Raw genomic sequence first — 22,500 nt, forward strand, 5'->3', positions numbered from 1 at the left:
CACTCGGTGGCGCGCTATGAGCTTGTAGATCTGCTGTTTTTCAATAGCTAAAGCATAACATGATGCTATAACACCCAAAAGGGTTTCCCGTTCAGAATGGGTTAAGTGTAGTTTCTGCTCAGAGGACGCTTTTGGTGGCGTTCGGACAAAAGGGCAGGCAGGGAGCGACAGAACGGCTGGCGTGGCTATAGAGAAACCTCTCTCTCTCTCTCCTCTCTCTCCCGCTCTCTCTCTCAATTAAAATTTCAATTTCAAAAGGCTTTATTGGCATGTTCTCCATTGCCAAAAAGCGTACATTCGACAAAACCAAAGTCAACATTGTGCACACAGAGACAACAACAAACGTCCAAAACTATATCTCGACTTCAGTGCTTCCGAGTTCTCTGTGATTTTGGTCAAGGGAAAAGTGTATTCAAACATTACACACGCGCGCACGCACGCACACACACACACACACACACACGCACACGCACACGCACACGCACACGCACACGCACACGCACACGCACACGCACACACGCACACGCACACGCACGCACGCACACACACACACACACACACGCGCACACGCACGCACACTGCTCACCAGATGGTCTATCCCGATGCTGTTCCAGCCTTGCATTATGGGTAGGAAGGAGATGACCGTCGGGATGACCCAGCAGCCTCCGATCATCAGAGCCACCCTCAGCGGGGTCATCTTCTGCCGGTATACCAGCGGCTGGCAGCAGATGGCGTAGTACCTTAGGGAGGAGGGCAGAGGAGCAACGTGTCATTGTTTACATAATATTTATAGAACTACAAACTATACAAGCTCGAACTACAAGCTCGTATAGTTCTGCTGTTTTTGAAAAAAGATTGAGCACCACTAATCCAGAAACATGTCAGAAAACTGTCAGAATTCAGAAGATCATTTTTCATTTTCGACGTCAGGCCTGAATGGGTTTAATACAGTGTATTTTCCAGTCCATTCCGGAATGTGTGTATTAGTCTATGGTCATGTCAAGGTGTGGGTTTGTCTATAATCTGTTAAAAAATACGATGTCCGTCTATTTGCCAGAGAATCAGCGTTTACTCATTTATATGCATAATTAAGCAATATTACACTTCAGTGATGCTTGCGGAACTCGACTCCGTCTCGTTCCTGACCGCATCACTGAAGTGGCAATAATCATGTTAACCCACGCCCTCTCATGTAATATTGCAATTCTACCACAGTTACCCTTAAAACTAAGAAAATCACTGAAAGGATATATATTTTTTAATGACAGATGTAGTCACTATACGACCACAAATGTCCCAAGAGACTAGCTAGCCTAGTGACCAAGTTTGCTATAGCGCTCTGGGAAAACAGAGCGGCTGAATTATTTGTTTTGATTAGGTGTTGAACGGTGCTGGTTTGACCCACGGCTAGAAGGCTGTTTCAACCAATCAGATTGCTTCCTCGAAACGACCTGTGGTAAATTATGTAATATCTCCCTTAAAAATGCATAGTTTAATTATATAGATATTCCAGCTTATACGCATGAGTCATGACGACTACTTTGATGTATTCGATGTATTACCATGTTTTTTTGTTCTTGCCTACTGTAAAGAGCGTCTGCCAAATGCCTGGATTGTAAATCGTATATTAATCCGTCATTTAGCTCAAAGCTACCTCTGTAGAGTCACCATCTCCCCCAAGAGTTCTCCACTCCTTAGCTGAGTGTGTGTGTGTGTGTGTGTGTGTGTGTGTGTGTGTGTGCGTGCGTGCGTGTGCGCGTGCGTGCATGCGTGCATGCATGCGTGCGTGTGTGTGTGTGTGTGTGTGTGTGTGTGTGTGTGTGCGCGTGCATGCGTGCGTGCGTGTATGCGTGCGTGCGTGTGTGCGTGCGTGCGTGCGTGCGTGCGTGCGTGCGTGCACAGACAGACAGTCTGATCATAGAGAGGATATCTCATTTCATATCTTCACATGTTCCCCATTGGGGAGGTCAGCGGGTGACTGAGTGCTTCATTGCCCCGTTTTCAATTTTCGAGCATTTAACTGACTGAGTAAATTAGTGACTTACCAACCAGTGTGTCTGTGTGTGTGCGTGTGTGTGCGTGTGTGCGTGTGTGTGAGTGTGTGTGTCATGCGTGCGTGCGTGCCGTGCATGTGTGTGTGCGTGCACTGCAGAGCCTGAACAGAACACAGTGCCGTTGAGATGTGATTGAGAACAGATGAATCAAAGACCAAACAACTCAAATAAACCTCATTATCATGTCATCCTCACAGCCAGCTGCTCTGTTACACCTCACATCCAGGTGCGTGTGCGTGTGCGTGTGCCTGTGCGTGTGCCTGTGCGTGTGCCTGTGTGCGTGTGCCTGTGTGCGTGTGCCTGTGCGTGTGCCTGTGTGCGTGTGCATGTGCGTGTGCGTGTGCCTGTGTGCGTGTGCATGTGCGTGTGCCTGTGTGCGTGCCTGTGTGCGTGTGCCTGTGCGTGTGCCTGTGCGCGTGCACCTGTCTGCATCAAGCGTGTTTGTTCAGGTGAGTGATGGGTTTAATTACTGTGAGCTTACATGTCTTATCGAAGGTAATTAAAGCTGCTAACTGTGTCGTTGACACGGCACGTCGTCAGGCTGTAAACAAACACAAGTCACTTTTTCTCATAAACTCTCCTTCACTTAAAAAGGGACCTCGAGTAACCTTTAAGCCTTAACTGGTCCTTATACGAATGACTCCTTTTGACACTTATGACGCCTATAGACGTGATATTACATTTACTTTGTTTTTCCTCCAAAAGTAACATGTTTACTATTTTCACGAGCCTTGGTGGAACTTGTGGGTTCGAGTGATTAAACATTGGGTTGGGCTGGAGTTGCTTTGAAGGCTGCTGATCCTAGACTTTAGATCTATAGACTCTCTAGATCCTAGACTCTAGATCTATAGACTCTCTAGATCCTAAACTCTAGATCTATCGGGCTGTATTTTGCGTGTCTTAAGTATACCAGGTCTTATTCCCTAACTTGAGTAAAGTAAAGACCTGGAGGCGTGATCAATGCCATTTGGCTATTCTGAGTGTCCAAAGAGCATTGACCACGCCTCCAGGTCTTTAGTTTACTCAAGTTATATAGGGAATAAGACCTGGTACTTAAGACACGCAAAATACAGCCCATAGACTCTCTAGATCCTAGACTCTAGATCCTAGACTCTAGATCCTATCCTAGACTCTAGATCCTAGACTCTAGATCCTAGACTCTAGAGCGGATAGTATGGATGCTTATGTTGAAAATGCAAAGTAAGACTTTTGGGGACAAAATATGGAATTACTGGGGGCAAGACAAACAGTAATAAGTACAGTAATAAGTAACTAGTTACTTTTGGCAGGGAGCAATAAGTAGTGTAACTACAGTATATTGCTTTTTGTAAAGTAATAAGCGATACATTACTGTACTGTAACTTTGACAACGCTTATGCTTATTCATTTCTTACTGTGAGGGAACATATTTTGGCTGATGGCTGGCTTCTCCAATTTCTCTGGCTTCTTAATTTAAGCATACAACTAAGATTATGTTTTATTAATGACTGAAGTGATTCATGCCGCAGGCGTTCATCATCTTAAGCCGTATTATTCATGGTTAGGCTAATTGTGGGAGTTTAACCCATTCTGAACGGGAACCCATTTCGGTGTTAGCATCATGTTATGCTTTAGCTATTGAAAAATAGCAGATCTACAAGCTCATAGCGCGCCACCGAGTGGCGCGCTACGAGCTTGTAGGTCTGCTATTTTTGAAAAATCGAAGAACGACTGACATTTTTTTTATCTGATCTCAGGTCAGAATGGGTTAATCAGACCAAGTGTGTGTCCAGTGGAAACCTCGTATGAATCTGATCTCAGGTCAGAATGGGTTAACACGGTGGCTCATGCATATTTAACTGTACACACACACACACACACACACGGCAATATAGGCATATATGTCGAGTTATGACGGAGTGACCACACATGCGTGTTTCCTGTTTTGCGCGCATACACAGATTTCTACAGCTAAATATACAAAAGGCTTTTGATACATTTGACCCCTCGTGGTTGTGGTTGTAAAACCCTGTGTCTACGACGGACATTCGCCTCTGGTGTTTATACCGTTGAAGCCTCGTTTATCTCGCGGAGCTGGCTTCGACAACAGGCACAGCTACACCGAGCCAAAAGAGCTGGCTTCGACAACAGGCACAGCTACACCGAGCCAAAGTATTTCTGCTCTGCCTGCCAACTGATGTCGGTTTGTAACGACATGCTGCCTTGTACACAGAGCAGGCTTCACTGTCACACAGAGGGGGGAAACAAGGAAGAGGAACTTCTTCTTCCATCGTCCAAGAATGAGTATATACAATATAGTATACTTTTTGTTTTGTTGGGAAGTTACTGGTCATTCATTGTGACGGAGAATCATAACGATTCTTTGTCCATCGTCCTCTCCATCTCTGTCTGTCTGTCTCTCTCTCCATCTCTCTCTCTCTCACACACACACTTTGCCCCTGTAGACGTTACACCTCTCCAGTCTCCCCTGGGGGATCAATAAAGTGACTCTGAAAATCCATCTCTCAGCACACTGTTTCTCTCCAATCCACCACACTGTTCACTCTGTTGCCTTCTGGCAGAAGGTATATATCGAAGCATTGGAAGTAAAAACAGCAAGATTTTCCAAGAGCTTTCCCCCCCCCCAAAGCCATCAGACTGTTAGAACAAGTGCAATATCCCCTGACCTTTAACCCCCTATATGCTGATATAAGGACTCCTGTTGTGCAATGTCTGTCTCTCAATGAACTGATGGTGCTTTTTAATGTATTTGTTTTTAAGTGGATTTTAGATTTGAATAGTATTTTAGCTCTCTTAACTAGCATACTAAAAGCCAGTGAAACGACATTTCGTTCTCTTATTATGCATTTTATGTATCTGCTGAATGACAATAAAGCTCTCTCTCTCTCTCTCTCTCTCTCTCTCTCTCCCTCCCTCCCTCCCTCTCCCTCTCCCCCTCTCTCTCTCTCTCTCTCTCTCCCTCCCTCCCTCCCTCTCCCTCTCCCCCTCTCTCTCTCTCTCTCTCTCTCTCTCAAAACAATGTCTTCTGGTAGAATACATTACATTCAAAGATGTGTGCCGCCATTTTCACGATTTTTCAAAAAAAGCAGACCTACAGTACAAGCTCGTAGCGCTCCACTCCGTGGCGCGCTACGAGCTTGCAGATCTGCTATTTTGCAATAGCTATAAAGCATAACATAATGCTTAAAACACCAAAAGGGGTTCCCGTACAGAATTTGGTTAAAGGGATAGTTCAGAAATTACAACTTTAGCTGTACTTGTCATTAATATAGTGGGTGCTACTGTATTAATTGATTGCCCCGATTGAGTCCCGTGGTGGGAGTTCTGCTCTGGTTTTGGTGAAATATCAAGTAGTTCCGGTCATTTTGTTCTCTCTATCCCTCCCTCCCTCCCTCCTAGAGTGTCTGTGTTTCTCCCAGAGTGTCGCAATACACACGCACGCAATAGAACGCTGCAGTCCCGCCCCCTTTCAGAAAAGCGAGTGGCCCAGGAAGTGGAAGCCCCATGCATTCTCCCATCGGCACTTCTAATATAATTTATTTAAAGACGGTTACGCCGCGGACAAAGCCAACTCGGATTGTGACAAATCATGACAATGAACACAATGTTTTGGGCCGATCAAATCATTAGAAAGAAGAAAATAAAGTCAGGAGACAACACTATTTGTTTTGTTTTTCGTCTTATAAATTATTTTTACGCTCAATACACACGCACATGCACAGTCCCCTCCCCAAAATAAGTGTTTAATTTGAGATAACTTTTCTACTACATCCTGTTTTCTGTTGAAGAGATAAGAGATATACTAACTGACACGGTGTACCAACAACCACCGCTCACAAAGAAACAATTATAACTGAAATAACAAGTTGGTGCGCTCGCTGAAACGGTGATGCCTCTCGCTCGCCCACACAGTGTCAGCGCGTGACTATATTTAATCATGCATGCGTTCATTCACGCCACGCACCATTCACACAACCACAACATACGGAGAAGAAAATAAATGCAGAGAGAGAGAGAGAGAGAGAGAGAGAGAGAGAGATAACTTGGCAGTGGGCCATTGGGAGAGCTGTGTGTATGCGTGCAACGTGCGTGCGTGTGTGTGTGTGTGTGTGTGTGTGTGTGTGTGTGTGCGCGTGCGTGCGACGTGCGTGCGTGTGTGCTCTTGCTCATGGTGTCAGCCTGCAACTCTTGAATATATATGAAGTCACAGATGTATATATGAATATATATGAATATATATGAAGTCACAGATGTGCACTCAGTCACTAAATGCACACAAGCACAGGAAAGACAGGCAGGTGGACATATCTGATTGTATTAAACGACGTCGATATGGCTCAATGCGTCCCACCTGTTTTGAATTTGCACATAACGCAGGAGGCTATGCTGAAAGTGAGCGCGTCCAAACGCCCACAAACGAAAAAGAATCACCGGCAAGTAATTCCCTGACAGAAAGTATAGCTCATATAACATTAACATGATGTCTAACGGTGGATTTCTATGAAAACAAACACACTGCAGATAGAAAGAGGATAATTAAACTGCCTCCCCCTGGCCAGCCGGGGCGCCTGATGGAGGGGAAAGGAACTGGTCTCTATACTGCCTCCCCCTGGCCAGCCGGGGCGCCTGATGGAGGGGAAAGGAGCTGGTTGGAATAACGTGTTCCTTCCACGCGCTACGACGTCCAACCAGGGAAACTCCCCCCTGTCAGGTTGTAAAGGAGCAACTTGGACACTCAGGCATGAAGGAAGCATGAGTCCGTTGCTCTCCCCCTTGTCCCCCATATATGGGGACTAGGTTGGTCTCCCCTTGTCCCCCATATATGGGGACTAGGTTGGTCTCCCCTTGTCCCCCATATATGGGGACTAGGTTGGTCTCCCCTTGTCCCCCATATATGGGGACTAGGTTGCTCTCCCCTTGTCCCCCATATATGGGGGCTAGGTTGGTCTCCCCTTGTCCCCCATATATGGGGACTAGGTTGGTCTCCCCTTGTCCCCCATATATGGGGACTAGGTTGGTCTCCCCTTGTCCCCCATATATGGGGACTAGGTTGGTCTCCCCTTGTCCCCCATATATGGGGACTAGGTTGGTCTCCCCTTGTCCCCCATATATGGGGACTAGGTTGCTCTCCCCTTGTCCCCCATTTATGGGGACTAGGTTGCCTCTCCCTTGTCCCCCATATATGGGGACTAGGTTGGTGGAGGGTGTGTACAGCCCAGGATCACATTAGATGATTGTTGTGATTTGCTCTCGTTCACTGCAATGCAATTTGCGGCATTTCCAAAACAATATTGCGCAGAGTAGTACGATTATCAAACGTATTTGCAATGACATACGTTGAAAGATCTGTTGCCCCGTGGACAATAAGGCACGTTATACCTCCGCAAGTTAGATATTATCGGCATATAGATGTTTGTCCGTATGTGATTAAGGATTGCCCGGAAACCCGGGGCTAAAACCGGATGTGACGTTTGTGGGCGTTCCTGTCTATAGCGTGGTGTCAGTTCTATACAGCTGCAATGTTGGTGAATTTTTCAAAAATAGCAGATCTACAAGGTCGAGTGCCGCGCTACGAGCTTGTAGATCTAAAGCATGAAGCATATAACATGCTTTAAAACACCTAAAAGGGGTTCCCGCCACAAGGATGGATTAATGCTAAAATGGCGTGAATGAATAAATATGAATGCACAGATGTGTACTCCCACGCTATATATGACCAGCATATTCTAATATACTCCCACACTAACTGTACAGCACGGGAAGACACACACACACACACACACACACACACACACATATACCATCACACACGCACACACACACACGGGTAAAAACAACACGTACCATGACACACTTTGTACGCACGCACGCGCACACACGCACACACACACACACACACACACACACACACACACACACACACACACACACACACACACACACACACACACACACACACACACACACACACACACACACACACACACACACACACGAGGATGTACAGTACACATACAGCGCACACGTGCAGAACAACAACAATACAGTATGTTCAGGTCATTTAGCCCATTCTGACCTGAGATCAGATTCTATAAATGTCTTCTATACATCCTGACAGTTTACCATTCTGACCTGAGATCAGATTCTATAAATGTCTTCTACATCCTGACAGTTTTCTGAAAAAGCTATGTTTCTATGTCAGTTCGTTCTTCGATTTTTCAAAAAATATCAGACCTACAAGCTCGTAGCGCGCCACTCGGTGGCGCGCTACGAGCTTGTAGATCTGCTATTTTTCAATAGCTAAAGCATAACATAATGCTATAACACCAAAAGGGGCTCCCGCCTAAAATGGGTTAACAGTCCATTTTACTCTACCGCCAATTATGTCAGGACAATTAGCAGGAAACCCATCAGTGCCGGACATGAAAAACGTCCCGCTAATTGCGTTCCGTCGACGTTACGCTTTAACGACATCGATTCGTCCCTCGTGTGTGAACGTGTTGGCTATATAGTCGTACGTCTGAACACGCCGGGTTAGCGCAGGCATGCAGATCTTCTTTGGTGTCGTTTTTTGATTAACTGTTTATGTTTATGTTTATTTATGTGATATGGACATAACAATCACATTGCTCATTGCACAATTAGCACAATTAGCACGAGTGCTAGTTTTCACCACTTGTCCATATAGGAGACTTTTCTGAAAATACAAAGTTAAAAGAACACCCAATCTAAGATAAGAAGTACATTCAATAAAAAGTACATTCAAGTGAAATTTACAGCAAGGTTACAGTACATTACGTCCAGTACAAAAGTAAACATAATCATTCTCGTGAACTATAGCGGCTAAATGAATGGCCTGTCACACAATCTGAAGAGGAAGCACTATACACTGTATACACTGTATACAGTATCAAAAAACAGGTGAATGATGCCTGTTCGTGCGTGAGTGTGAGTGTGCACGCGCGTGCGTGTGTGCGTGTGTGCGTGCGTGTGTATGAATGACCTCCGCCCTATACTCAGGACTGCAGATGTAACTAGAAAAATGTGTGGTTGCCGAAATCGCTTATATAGGCCCCTCCCACTAATTGTACTAACAACGCACGCACACACACAAACACACAAACACACTGGTTTTACATGCGTGACATGAAAGCAAGGCCGTACCAACGTTGCAGCGCTCGGCCTATACTCCCGAGACGTTGCCAAAGCATTTCATGGGTAAGGCATGCTCAAGTGAACTAGCAGGCGAGGCTTGGTCGGCGGTCGGAATTAGGCTCATTAGGATATCGAGTGGAAATTAACATGTGCTCCCGTCTCTGAAACCACTGGATTCCTCCCTCTGTATTTATGTATAACTAAAGAAAATTGAAATAAACACGATTCAGAACCAGAGAGACCTGTTTCAACGAGAAGTTAGATACTCCCCGCGTGTCAGCGGAAATGAAAACACAGCCGGCCGTTAATCCTCCGACCTTCTATAGTGTGACAGCAGGATAAACTTCAGAGAGTGAAGGGAAGAGAAACAAAAATCCTCGCAGGAGTGCGAGGAGGCTGAATACACGCCTCAGTCAATGAGGCGCACATCAAAACAGGGGGGCGCATTGTGATGGACTCAGTGGCCTTGTGGTTAGAGAGGGTCCGCCCGGAGACTGGGAGGTCAGGGTTCGAGGGCACTTCAGCCTGATGACGCGAGGTTAAGGTTATCCCCTCCCCTTCCCCTCCCCTGACCACCTGAGGTGGTCAGCACCTCATCAGTGTGTGCTCCCTGCTTTCCTATAACAGAACCAATCATCGCTGACATTCATAAGGGCCAATAAGTCAAACAATGATTACTTTACCAAATGGGAAGTCCAACGCTGAGCAGTTTGGTTCAGTGAATATAAAAAATAATAACTTTAGAAACGAGGTTAAGTTGAATGAAAAAGAAAAGCAAAGACAAGTCTTCAGTGAGAAGATAATAGCGGAGAATAAGGAACGACAGTCAGTATAGTAACATACTTATTATTATTATTGTACCTGAATCTGGGTATCTGGGAGGCACAGTTGTACAAATTCAAAGTTGTCACACATTTAAATAATTCACTTTCAACTAGAAGGAATGAGTTGCCAATAGTCGTATCACAGTGCGATGGAGAAAGACATTTCCTGAGCAGAAAGCGTTCGCTGCAGAGGCTGATTGTATTGTATTTTAACCCCTTTTGACCCATATTCTAAATCCTGACAGTTTTCTGAAAACCCCCCATGTTGTTCTCAAACATTTTCATGTCAAGGACTCCCAAAATGATATATAATTGGGCCGCCGACCCCCATCTGAACATGTGTTGTTCCAGGGATACCACCAGAAGCAATTAAAAACTGTCTCTGAAAGAATATATATATATTCAAAGATTTGCGCCACATTTTCACGATTTTTCAAAAATAGCAGACCTACAAGCTCGTAGTGCGGCACTCGGTGCCGCGCTATGAGCTTGTAGATCTGCTATTTTTCAATAGCTAAAGTATAACACAATGGTTAAACACCAAAAGGGGTTCCTGCCCAGAATGGGTTAAGGAAGTGTCTGATAAAGATATAGTACTAAAATCAAAAAGGTTCAAAGCCCTGAAAGCGTCCAAACGGCATGATCATGATAAAATGTTCTATAAGATGCCTCCATTCTAAAGGGTAGCCTATGAGATGCCTCCATTCTGAAGGGTAGCCTATGAGATGCCTCCATTCTGAAGGGTAGCCTATGAGATGCCTCCATTCTGAAGGGTAGCCTATGAGATGCCTCCATTCTGAAGGGTAGCCTATGAGATGCCTCCATTCTGAAGGGTTTCCTGAGACACATGTTCCATTATTCAGACTGAAAGAATGAGATGCCTCCATTCTGAAGGGTTTCCTGAGACACATGCTGTTCCATTATTCAGTCTGAAAGAACGAGATGCCTCCATTCTGAAGGGTAGCCTATGAGACGCCTCCATTCTGAAGGGTATCCTGAGACACATGCTGTTCCATTATTCAGTCTGAAAGAATGAGATGCCTCCATTCTGAAGGGTTTCCTGAGACACATGTTCCATTATTCAGTGTGAAAGAACGAGATGCCTCCATTCTGAAGGGTAGCCTATGAGATCCCTCCATTCTGAAGGGTTTCCTGAGACACATGCTGTTCCATTATTCAGTGTGAAAGCCCTCTCAGACGGTGCAGCCGTGTTCTGAGAGCGGCACGTCGTCAGAAGCGTGTATTTGTACACGGTCCATCGGGGCCACTCGGGGGCACGTGGGCACAGTCGATTGAGATCTTGCCCAGTCCATAGCTTCTTAAAGACGGGGGGCGGAAACCAAACCAAACCAAACAGAAGATGCTTTGGCAGCCCTCTCACCCCCCCCCCCCCACCACCCATGCATGCAGATCTCTGTTGTAGAGAACCATAAGCAATAAGCCGCCTCTGTTTTCAAATGCCCCCTCCAGTTCCACCCATCAGCCCGGGCGTCGTTTTCAAATGCCCCCTCCAGTTCCACCCATCAGCCCTCTGTTTTCAAATGCCCCCTCCAGTTCCACCCATCAGCCCTCTGTTTTCAAATGCCCCCTCCAGTTCCACCCATCAGCCCTCTGTTTTCAAATGCCCCCTCCAGTTCCACCCATCAGCCCTCTGTTTTCAAATGCCCCCTCCAGTTCCACCCATCAGCCCTCTGTTTTCAAATGCCCCCTCCAGTTCCACCCATCAGCCCGGGCTGTTTTCAAATGCCCCCTCCAGTTCCACCCATCAGCCCGGGCTGTTTTCAAATGCCCCCTCCAGTTCCACCCATCAGCCCGGGCTGTTTTCAAATGCCCCCTCCAGTTCCACCCATCAGCCCGGGCTGTTTTCAAATGCCCCCTCCAGTTCCACCCATCAGCCCGGGCTGTTTTCAAATGCCCCCTCCAGTTCCACCCATCAGCCCGGGCTGTTTTCAAATGCCCCCTCCAGTTCCACCCATCAGCCCGGGCTGTTTTCAAATGCCCCCTCCAGTTCCACCCATCAGCCCGGGCTGTTTTCAAATGCCCCCTCCAGTTCCACCCATCAGCCCGGGCTGTTTTCAAATGCCCCCTCCAGTTCCACCCATCAGCCCGGGCTGTTTTCAAATGCCCCCTCCAGTTCCACCCATCAGCCCGGGCTGTTTTCAAATGCCCCCTCCAGTTCCACCCATCAGCCCGGGCGTTGTCTTTCCTCATCAATCATAATTGGTCAGAGCATAATTATGAGCTGCCCTCGATTATTATTTTTAAAGAAAAGGATGAAAATGTTAGAACTCATAACTAGCGGCCTGCATGTCTCCACTCACTCTGGGTTTAATGTTAGAACTCATAACTAGCGGCCTGCATGTCTCCACTCACTCTGGGTTTAATGTTAGAACTCATAACTAGCGGCCTGCATGTCTCCACTCACTCTGGGTTTGAACTCATAACTAGCGGCCTGCATGTCTCCACTCACTCTGGGTTTAATGTTAGAACTCATAACTAGCGGCCTGCATGTCTCCACTCACTCTGGGTTTGAACTCATAACTAGCGGCCTGCATGTCTCCACTCACTCTGGGTTTGGTATCAAAAAGGTAATATAGGATAATACGATATACTATATAGCAATATTTAAGTTATTAACACGTGAGGCATTTATACTGCAGCCAATCAGGGCCGGTGAATGAGCAGCATTCTCCGAGGCAAAAGGACAAAGAGCTAAATGACTAAATGATAATAGTGATATAGTGACATAGTGATACAGTGATATGTAGTGATATGTAGTGACGTAGTGACGTAGTGATGTAGTGATATAGTGATATAATAGTGATATAGTGATATAATAGTGATATAGTGATATAATAGTGATATAGTGATATAATAGTGATATAGTGCTATAGTGATATATAGTGATATAGTGATATAGTAATAGCTGTCGGGGGACACATGGTGTCTCAAAGCGTTGCTGATCACTCCTCCCCATAATTATGAATACTCTGACTCCATAATTCAATGAGGGACAATTTCCTCCCTGCATAACGGCCCTGCAACGCTGAGAGGGTCTCTGCTTCCTCCACAACATGTATATACAGTACTGTACACACACACACACACGTGTACAGTACAGAACACACACACACACACACACACACACATGTGTACAGTAAAGAACGAACACACACACACACACACACACACACACACACACACACACACACACACACACACACACACACACACACACACACACACACACACGTATACAGTACAGAACACACACAAACACACACGTGTACAGTACAAAACACGCACACACACACACACACGCACACACACACACACACACACACACACACACACACACACGTGTACAGTGGCGTAACTAGCAGTCATTAGGCCTCCACACAGTCATTATACCCCCCCCCCCACACACACACACACACACCCGACAGCAGCCAACCTGTCATGACTCACTGGAGTGGATCTTTCTGTTAAAACCAGTTTAACCCATTTAGTCCTGACGTCAACATAAATAAAGAGAAAGTCTTCTAAATCCTGACAGTTTTCTGAAAAACCCCCCATGTGTCTATGTCAGTGGTTCTCACAGGGTTAAAACCCCATGTGTCTATGTCAGTGGTTCTCACAGGGTTAAAACCCCATGTGTCTATGTCAGTGGTTCTCACAGGGTTAAAACCCCATGTGTCTTATGTCAGTGGTTCTCAAACATATTCATGTCAAGGACCCCAAATATATACAGTATGACATTAGCCGCCGACCCTCATCTGAAAATATGTTGTTCCAGGGACCCTCCCATTAGAATAAATATTAAATATTGTTCCAGGGACCCTCCCATTAGAATATTTAAATATGTTGTTCCAGGGACCCTCCCATTAGATATAAATATTAAATATGTTGTTCCAGGGACCCTCCCATTAGAATAAATATTAAATATTGTTCCAGGGACCCTCCCATTAGATATATTAAATATGTTGTTCCAGGGACCCTCCCATTAGATATAAATATTAAATATGTTGTTCCAGGGACCCTCCCATTAGAATAAATATTAAATATTGTTCCAGGGACCCTCCCATTAGATATATTAAATATGTTGTTCCAGGGACCCTCCCATTAGATATATATTAAATATGTTGTTCCAGGGACCCTCCCATTAGATATATATTAAATATGTTGTTCCAGGGACCCTCCCATTAGATATATATTAAATATGTTGTTCCAGGGACCCTCCCATTAGAATATTTAAATATGTTGTTCCAGGGACCCTCCCATTAGAATATTTAAATATGTTGTTCCAGGGACCCTCCCATTAGAATATTAAATATGTTGTTCCAGGGACCCTCCCATTAGAATATTAAATATGTTGTTCCAGGGACCCTCCCATTAGAATATTTAAATATGTTGTTCCAGGGACCCTCCCATTAGAATATTAAATATGTTGTTCCAGGGACCCTCCCATTAGAATATTAAATATGTTGTTCCAGGGACCCTCCATTAGAATATTTAAATATGTTGTTCCAGGGACCCTCCCATTAGAATATTAAATATGTTGTTCCAGGGACCCTCCCATTAGAATATTAAATATGTTGTTCCAGGGACCCTCCCATTAGAATATTAAATATGTTGTTCCAGGGACCCTCCCATTAGAATATTAAATATGTTGTTCCAGGGACCCTCCCATTAGAATATTAAATATGTTGTTCCAGGGACCCTCCCATTAGCAAAGATCTGAGTTCTGAAAGAATATACAGTATATATATATTCAAAGATTTCAGGCACATTTTCACGATTTTTCAAAAAATAAATAGCAGATCTACAAGTTCCGAGTGCCGCACTATGAGCTTGTAGATCTGATATTTTTCAAAGTACAACATAATGCTTAAAACACAAAAAGGGGTTTCCGCCACAAAATGGGTTAGTTAATACACGTTTGAAGGACCACGATGAATGCAATAAAAACACAGCATGTCACGAGACCTTTAAAAACACGTCGATCAGCAGCTATTTTCCGCACCCTGCGTATATTATGACAGAATAGCAGGCTTAAATACTGTACTCCCCCAACGCCAAACGATATCCCATGCTTTGCACATCTCATCATTCTTCTTCTCATTTCGGGGGGGGGGGGGGGGGGGGGGTGGGGGGGTGTGACGCATCGCTGGGTGTCGAGGCGAACGTGAGATACATTCAGAAGGCGGAAGGAAGCGTTTCTAGAGCTCATCTTTATCTGGTCCATTATTATGCTGACTCCACCGCCCTGACCCAGATGGTACCGCTCGACGGGCCCGGCTGACGCACATATAATCCTGCACGGATGGTCGTACACACCGACGAGGACACATCAGGTTAGAACCCGTTCATATTAAACTTAAAGCTTTAAGGCATGCATGCAAAGAAATGCCACTTTAGCTTTTTAAAGGACCACTTCACCACTTTTAAACCTATCTTCATAATATAGTAGGTCCTCATCATAACCTTTATTTAAACTCGGAGTACAATTGAGGGGCAAGCCCTCATTTTCAATGTAGCCGAAATACAATGCACAAAATACAAACAACAAACTCAACAACATACACTCTACAATACAGCAATATCAAAATATGAATTGTAAAACAGAAAGTGTCCAAAGCTAGAATAAATATAATACATAGATGAGACTCAATTAAAACAGTTACATTGATGAGTAAAAGTGCTAGAAATAATTTCCCTGAATTGACCTATAGGGAAGGCAGTGATCTGATTTTTATGGATTTTTGGAGTTTGTTCCAATCGAAAGGAGCACTGACAGAAAAAGCTGCTTTGCCTTGCTCAGATTTTGCAAAAGGAACCTTGAGGGTCAGGAAGTCACCCGAGCGGGTCTGATACGGTCCTAGTGAACGGTTACCTGTCGAGCGCGATGCAGCAGAGATGCAGGATGGAGGCCGTGGTGAGCAGCACGTCCAGAGAGGTCCGCACCAGGCAGAAGGTGTCTCCGTAGATGAAGTTCTGGTGGACCAGCTCGATGGCACCGAACGGCATCACCAGCACCGACACCAGCAGGTCGGCGAACGCCAGTGACACGATGAAGTAGTTGGTCTTGATCTTCCTGAACGCGAAGAGAGAGAGAGAGAGAGAGAGGTCTGTTATTATTCTTTTTTTAATATATATTTTTTTATCCCCACGATTTTGTAACCCATTTTTCACCCCCTGTGTCAATCACAACACACCCCTTAAGACTAAACCACACCCATCAAGAGGTGTGGCTTCCATAGGTACCTAAGAACCTTTAAAAAAACCTTTAGAAACCTCTAGGTGTCAGGCCGGTAGTAAGGAAGGGAACACCACTGTAATGTGATCCTGGGCTCTAAACACACTCTCCACCAACCTAGTCCCCATATATGGGGGACAAGGGGAGACCAACCTAGTCCCCATATATGGGGGACAAGGGGAGACCAACCTAGTCCCCCATATATGGGGGACAAGGGGAGAGCAACCTAGTCCCCATATATGGGGGACAAGGGGAGAGCAACCTAGTCCCCATATATGGGGGACAAGGGGAGAGCAACCTAGTCCCCGTATATGGGGGACAAGGGGAGACCAACCTAGTCCCCATATATGGGGGACAAGGGGAGAGCAACGGACTTGAACTCATGCTTCCTTCATGCCTGAGTGTCCAAGTTGCTCCTTTACACCTGACAGGGGGGAGTTTCCCTGGTTGGACGTAGCGCGTGGAAGGAACACGTTATTCCAACCAGTTCCTTTCCCCTCCATCAGGCGCCCCGGCTGGCCAGGGGGAGGCAGTTTAGAGACCAGGATTACTGCATGTTTTTGTGAGGGTACCTACCCTAGGGGACACGGGGAGAACATGTGAGGGTACCTACCCTAGGGGACACGGGGAGAACATGCAAACTCCACACAGAAAGGCCCTTTCGCCAACCCCGCCTTCGGGTATGGGCACTGATGACGCGGAGGAGGAAACACACCGGCAGCACCCACAGCATCCCGAGCGGGAATCGAACCCAGGACCTTCTAGCTGTGAGGCGACAGCACTACCAACTGTGCCACCGTGCCCCCCGGCAGTTTGAATGTTGAAGAAGGGTTTCATTCCGACAGATAGTCCTTAACTTGTGCATACAGAGTCCGTCACACCACATAATAATGTGGTGTTATTATTAACAAACCCAGAACATTATTTCCAATTCGATCTAAGTAACATTCCTTTCACTGATCAATTGAAAGACCCAACGGGTCAAAGTGCGCAAACGGCAGGTAATGGATTTATGATCCATAGGTCTGGGAGTACATCAATGGAGTTATTAATTAAGCAGCTGTTCTGCGAATAGGCCATTAAACACTGCATATTAAACATTTAACATTTGCACGCACACGCGCACGCTGTAGAGAATGTCCTTTGTGAAGGTCGTATACTGTGTGTGTGTGTGTGTGTGTGTCTCTTCAAAATAAGGGTCGCGTGCGATAAAACCTTGGCAATGCGCAATAGATATATTAATTAATCCTGGCAGCCAGACGGTTAATTACGGATGTAATTATAAGAAGCATGGAGATGAGCTTTGTGCTGTGAGTAATCTAAATATATACCCGTTATCTTTGAGATGGGCTTGTGGATGATCTACCCATCAGTAGCTGAATCACATTGGCTCCCACCGCCATCGACCTGATTCAGGCGATCAGGAACATAGAGCACTGTCGTCAGTATCGGTAGAGGGCGCAAAGTCCACAGGTTCATGTACTTTTTATTTGCATTATAAATCCCCATAGGGGGGATTTTAGATCGCCTCATATAAGAACTGTGTTTGAAAAATAAACATGTCATATGGATATGAAGAAAACGCTATCGTTACTGCTACTGAATTAGTTACATTTTCGCTAGAATCATATAGGAGGTGTCTGACTGACTGTCGCCAACGATACAGAGACACCTCCCTGACAATATAACGATACAGAGACGCCTCCCTGACAATATAACGATACAGAGACACCTCCCTGACAATATAACGATACAGAGACACCTCCCTGACAATATAACGATACAGAGACACCTCCCTGACAATATAACGACACAGAGACACCTCCCTGACAATATAACGACACAGAGACACCTCCCTGACAATATAACGACACAGAGACACCTCCCTGACAATATAACGACACAGAGACACCTCCCTGACAATATAACGACACAGAGACACCTCCCTGACAATATAACGATACAGAGACGCCTCCCTGACAATATAACGATACAGAGACACCTCCCTGACAATATAACGACACAGAGACACCTCCCTGACAATATAACGACACAGAGACAACCTCCCTGACAATATAACGATACAGAGACACCTCCCTGACAATATAACGATACAGAGACACCTCCCTGACAATATAACGATACAGAGACACCTCCCTGACAATATAACGATACAGAGACACCTCCCTGACAATATAACGATACAGAGACACCTCCCTGACAATATAACGACACAGAGACACCTCCCTGACAATATAACGATACAGAGACACCTCCCTGTCAATATAACGATACAGAGACACCTCCCTGTCAATATAACGATACAGAGACACCTCCCTGACAATATAACGATACAGAGACACCTCCCTGTCAATATAACGATACAGAGACACCTCCCTGACAATATAACGACACAGAGACACCTCCCTGACAATATAACGATACAGAGACACCTCCCTGACGATATAACGACACAGAGACACCTCCCTGACAATATAACGACACAGAGACACCTCCCTGACAATATAACGATACAGAGACACCTCCCTGACAATATAACGACACAGAGACACCTCCCTGACAATATAACGATACAGAGACACCTCCCTGACAATATAACGATACAGAGACACCTCCCTGACAATATAACGATACAGAGACACCTCCCTGACAATATAACGATACAGAGACACCTCCCTGACAATATAACGATACAGAGACACCTCCCTGACAATATAACGACACAGAGACACACCTCCCTGACAATATAACGACACAGAGACACCTCCCTGACAATATAACGACACAGAGACACCTCCCTGACAATATAACGATACAGAGACACCTCCCTGACAATATAACGATACAGAGACACCTCCCTGACAATATAACGACACAGAGACACCTCCCTGTCAATATAACGATACAGAGACACCTCCCTGACAATATAACGACACAGAGACACCTCCCTGACAATATAACGATACAGAGACACCTCCCTGACAATATAACGACACAGAGACACCTCCCTGACAATATAACGATACAGAGACACCTCCCTGACAATATAACGATACAGAGACACCTCCCTGACAATATAACGATACAGAGACACCTCCCTGACAATATAACGACACAGAGACACCTCCCTGACAATATAACGACACAGAGACAACCTCCCTGACAATATAACGATACAGAGACACCTCCCTGACAATATAACGATACAGAGACACCTCCCTGACAATATAACGACACAGAGACACCTCCCTGACAATATAACGATACAGAGACACCTCCCTGACAATAACGCAGAGACAGCTTGATCTTTTGAGTACTTCCGTGAACCAGGAGGGGAATCGAGGGGATGGAGGGATGAGCGAGTGACGTCAGCACTTCGATGCTCTATTGTCCACTGATGCTGCGCTGCATGACTTCAAAAAACTGCCCTCAAAAAGAGGGCAGTTTTTTGAAGTGTGAGAGAGGATGGGTGGGCCTCTTTGATGTGGTTAATTAAGGCAGCGTGTTACACAAGGAAGGGGCAGAAACTGAACATGAATTAATTGTATCTATAGAACACCTTCCCAAACATGTGGTTACAAAGTGCTTTACAGACAGGTCGCAAACAGCAATCATCAAAGACATCAAACACATCAGAAAGATCAGAAACAACAGAGAACATTAGAACCAAATTTGTAGTCAGTCGGCTGGTAAACAAGTTGATCTATAAGCACACAGCTTTGGCATACAGATGTGTTTTTAAAAGAGTGACTCTGTGAAAAAGAGGTTTAGTCAACGGACATTTTAGTCATAGTTTTAGATGTGTTTGGACTCATCTTTTTTACTTTGCCAGCAAATTTCTAGTTTAGTCGTAGTCATATTTTAGTCATCTGGAATGTCTTAGTGTTAGTCTAGTTTTAGTCGACTAAGTGTCATACGATTTTAGTCGACTAAATCTACAGTTGATTTGTAGACAAAAAAATATTTTGACGATAGCCGATCCACAAACCCATCCAGATCCTTGTAGATCTGCTATTTTCAGCATGCAAACCAAGTGTAAAATGACTTATACTGGATCTCTTGTCCACTAGAGTCCCTTCCTAACATTTTAGTCTAGTTTGTATTTGTCGACGAAATCGTCAGTATATTTAGTCACCACAGCTTAGTTTTCATGTCATTTAGTTTCCATTCAGTGGTGTGTGGGGGGGGGGTTTGGAGAGCTAGTGAGGAGCTAGAGGTCGCTTGAAGTGCCTCGAAAGTACAGTTGATGAGTTCTTTCTTGGTTTCACAGAGAGAGACACAGTGATATATCTGGAAGGAGTGCATGGTGTGTGTGATGTGATGTGGTCTCTGCAGCCGCTACTGGACATAAATATAAGTGAGCAGCTGGATTCTAAGAACATGTTGGACTTTACGGGAGGACTTTAGAGGTGATGTTATGGAAGGATGCTGCTGCAGTGGTACGGTACGGTACGGTACGGTACGGTCGGTACCGTCGGTACGGTGAACCGGGATGCAATAAACGGGTGAATGAGCAGCAGGGAAAGACCCCAGAGGGCCAGAGAGGTGCAGGGCGATAGATAATATATAATCCCTTTGAAAAAAAGGCTGATTTTGTTTACGTGGGAGAGGATTAAAAAGGAGGGGCTGCCGAACAGTAAATACTACTGCTATAATAACACCTTTATTTGTATATTTAACACCACCTCCTATGCAGACAGAAGTCCTTGACTTTCTTCTGTTCTGGGGGCGGCGGTGGGCTCAGGGACAGAGCAACCAGATGGGTTTTAATCCCAGGCTCCCCCAGAGTTAGAGTCCAAGTGTCCTTGACGGAGTTTCTTTTTAATTATTACAATACGGCGGATTAAACACATGAAACAAAAAGTCGGGAATGTCGTAGTAAGCGCCATCGAACCCTGGATTAAACAATTAGCGGCTAAAGCATAACATGACAACATGCCCTTCTGAGCATGTTGTCCTACAGACTGCCTTAACAGTGTGTGTGTGCGTGTACGGTGTACGCGCTCGTGTGCTTGCGTGCGTGAAGGGGTGAATGCAATGCACAATCTATGTAAAGCGCTTTGGATGAAAAGTGCTATATATATATATATATATATATATATATATATATATATATATATATATATATAAATGCACCGTTTACGATTTACATAAAAATGGAAAAAAAAGGTAATATTACAGATATCCTGTTTCTCTCCTCGCCTTCCAACCTTATCTCCCTGCCGTGCCTCCTCTTAGATAGAGGTTTTCAACGTGCACATCATTCAAAGTGACAACAGGGTGTCCTTTGAGCTCAGTGAAGAGGGTTAAGGGCACCATGTTGTGTTCGCTTCCCCCAGCTCAGTGAAGAGGGTTAAGGGCACCATGTTGTGTTCGCTTCCCCCAGCTCAGTGAAGAGGGTTACGGGCACCATGTTGTGTTCGCTTCCCCCAGCTCAGTGAAGAGGGTTAGGGACCATATTGTGTTCGCTTCCCCCAGCTCAGTGAAGAGGGTTAGGGACCATATTGTGTTCGCTTCCCCCAGCTCAGTGAAGAGGGTTACGGGCACCATATTGTGTTCGCTTCCCCCAGCTCAGTGAAGAGGGTTAGGGACCATATTGTGTTCGCTTCCCCCAGCTCAGTGAAGAGGGTTAGGGACCATATTGTGTTCGCTTCCCCCAGCTCAGTGAAGAGGGTTAGGGACCATGTTGTGTTCGCTTCCCCCAGCTCAGTGAAGAGGGTTAGGGACCATATTGTGTTCGCTTCCCCCAGCTCAGTGAAGAGGGTTAGGGACCATGTTGTGTTCGCTTCCCCCAGCTCAGTGAAGAGGGTTAGGGACCATATTGTGTTCGCTTCCCCCAGCTCAGTGAAGAGGGTTAGGGACCATATTGTGTTCGCTTCCCCCAGCTCAGTGAAGAGGGTTAGGGACCATATTGTGTTCGCTTCCCCCAGCTCAGTGAAGAGGGTTACGGGCACCATATTGTGTTCGCTTCCCCCAGCTCAGTGAAGAGGGTTAGGGACCATATTGTGTTCGCTTCCCCCAGCTCAGTGAAGAGGGTTAGGGACCATATTGTGTTCGCTTCCCCCAGCTCAGTGAAGAGGGTTAGGGACCATATTGTGTTCGCTTCCCCCAGCTCAGTGAAGAGGGTTAGGGACCATGTTGTGTTCGCTTCCCCCAGCTCAGTGAAGAGGGTTAGGGACCATATTGTGTT

The 22,500-nt window shown here is 45.5% G+C and overlaps 1 protein-coding gene across 1 annotated transcript in view; it reads right to left on the reverse strand.

Moving 5' to 3' along the window:
* Nucleotides 1-586: 586 nt before the first annotated feature.
* The window catches only part of LOC308312031 (5-hydroxytryptamine receptor 4-like), a gene marked incomplete at both ends in the record, with an annotated part of 24,809 nt that continues 2,895 nt past the window's right edge, over nt 587-22,500 (reverse strand). The window contains 2 exons of the mRNA XM_080794437.1: nt 587-740; nt 15,927-16,127. Coding sequence (XP_080650563.1) covers nt 587-740; nt 15,927-16,127 — 355 coding nt within the window. The remainder of the gene's footprint in view (nt 741-15,926; nt 16,128-22,500) is intronic.

The sequence above is a fragment of the Protomyctophum bolini genome (genome assembly GCF_963924005.1).
Source record: "Protomyctophum bolini genome assembly, contig: SCAFFOLD_544, whole genome shotgun sequence".
Lineage (NCBI taxonomy): Eukaryota > Metazoa > Chordata > Actinopteri > Myctophiformes > Myctophidae > Protomyctophum > Protomyctophum bolini.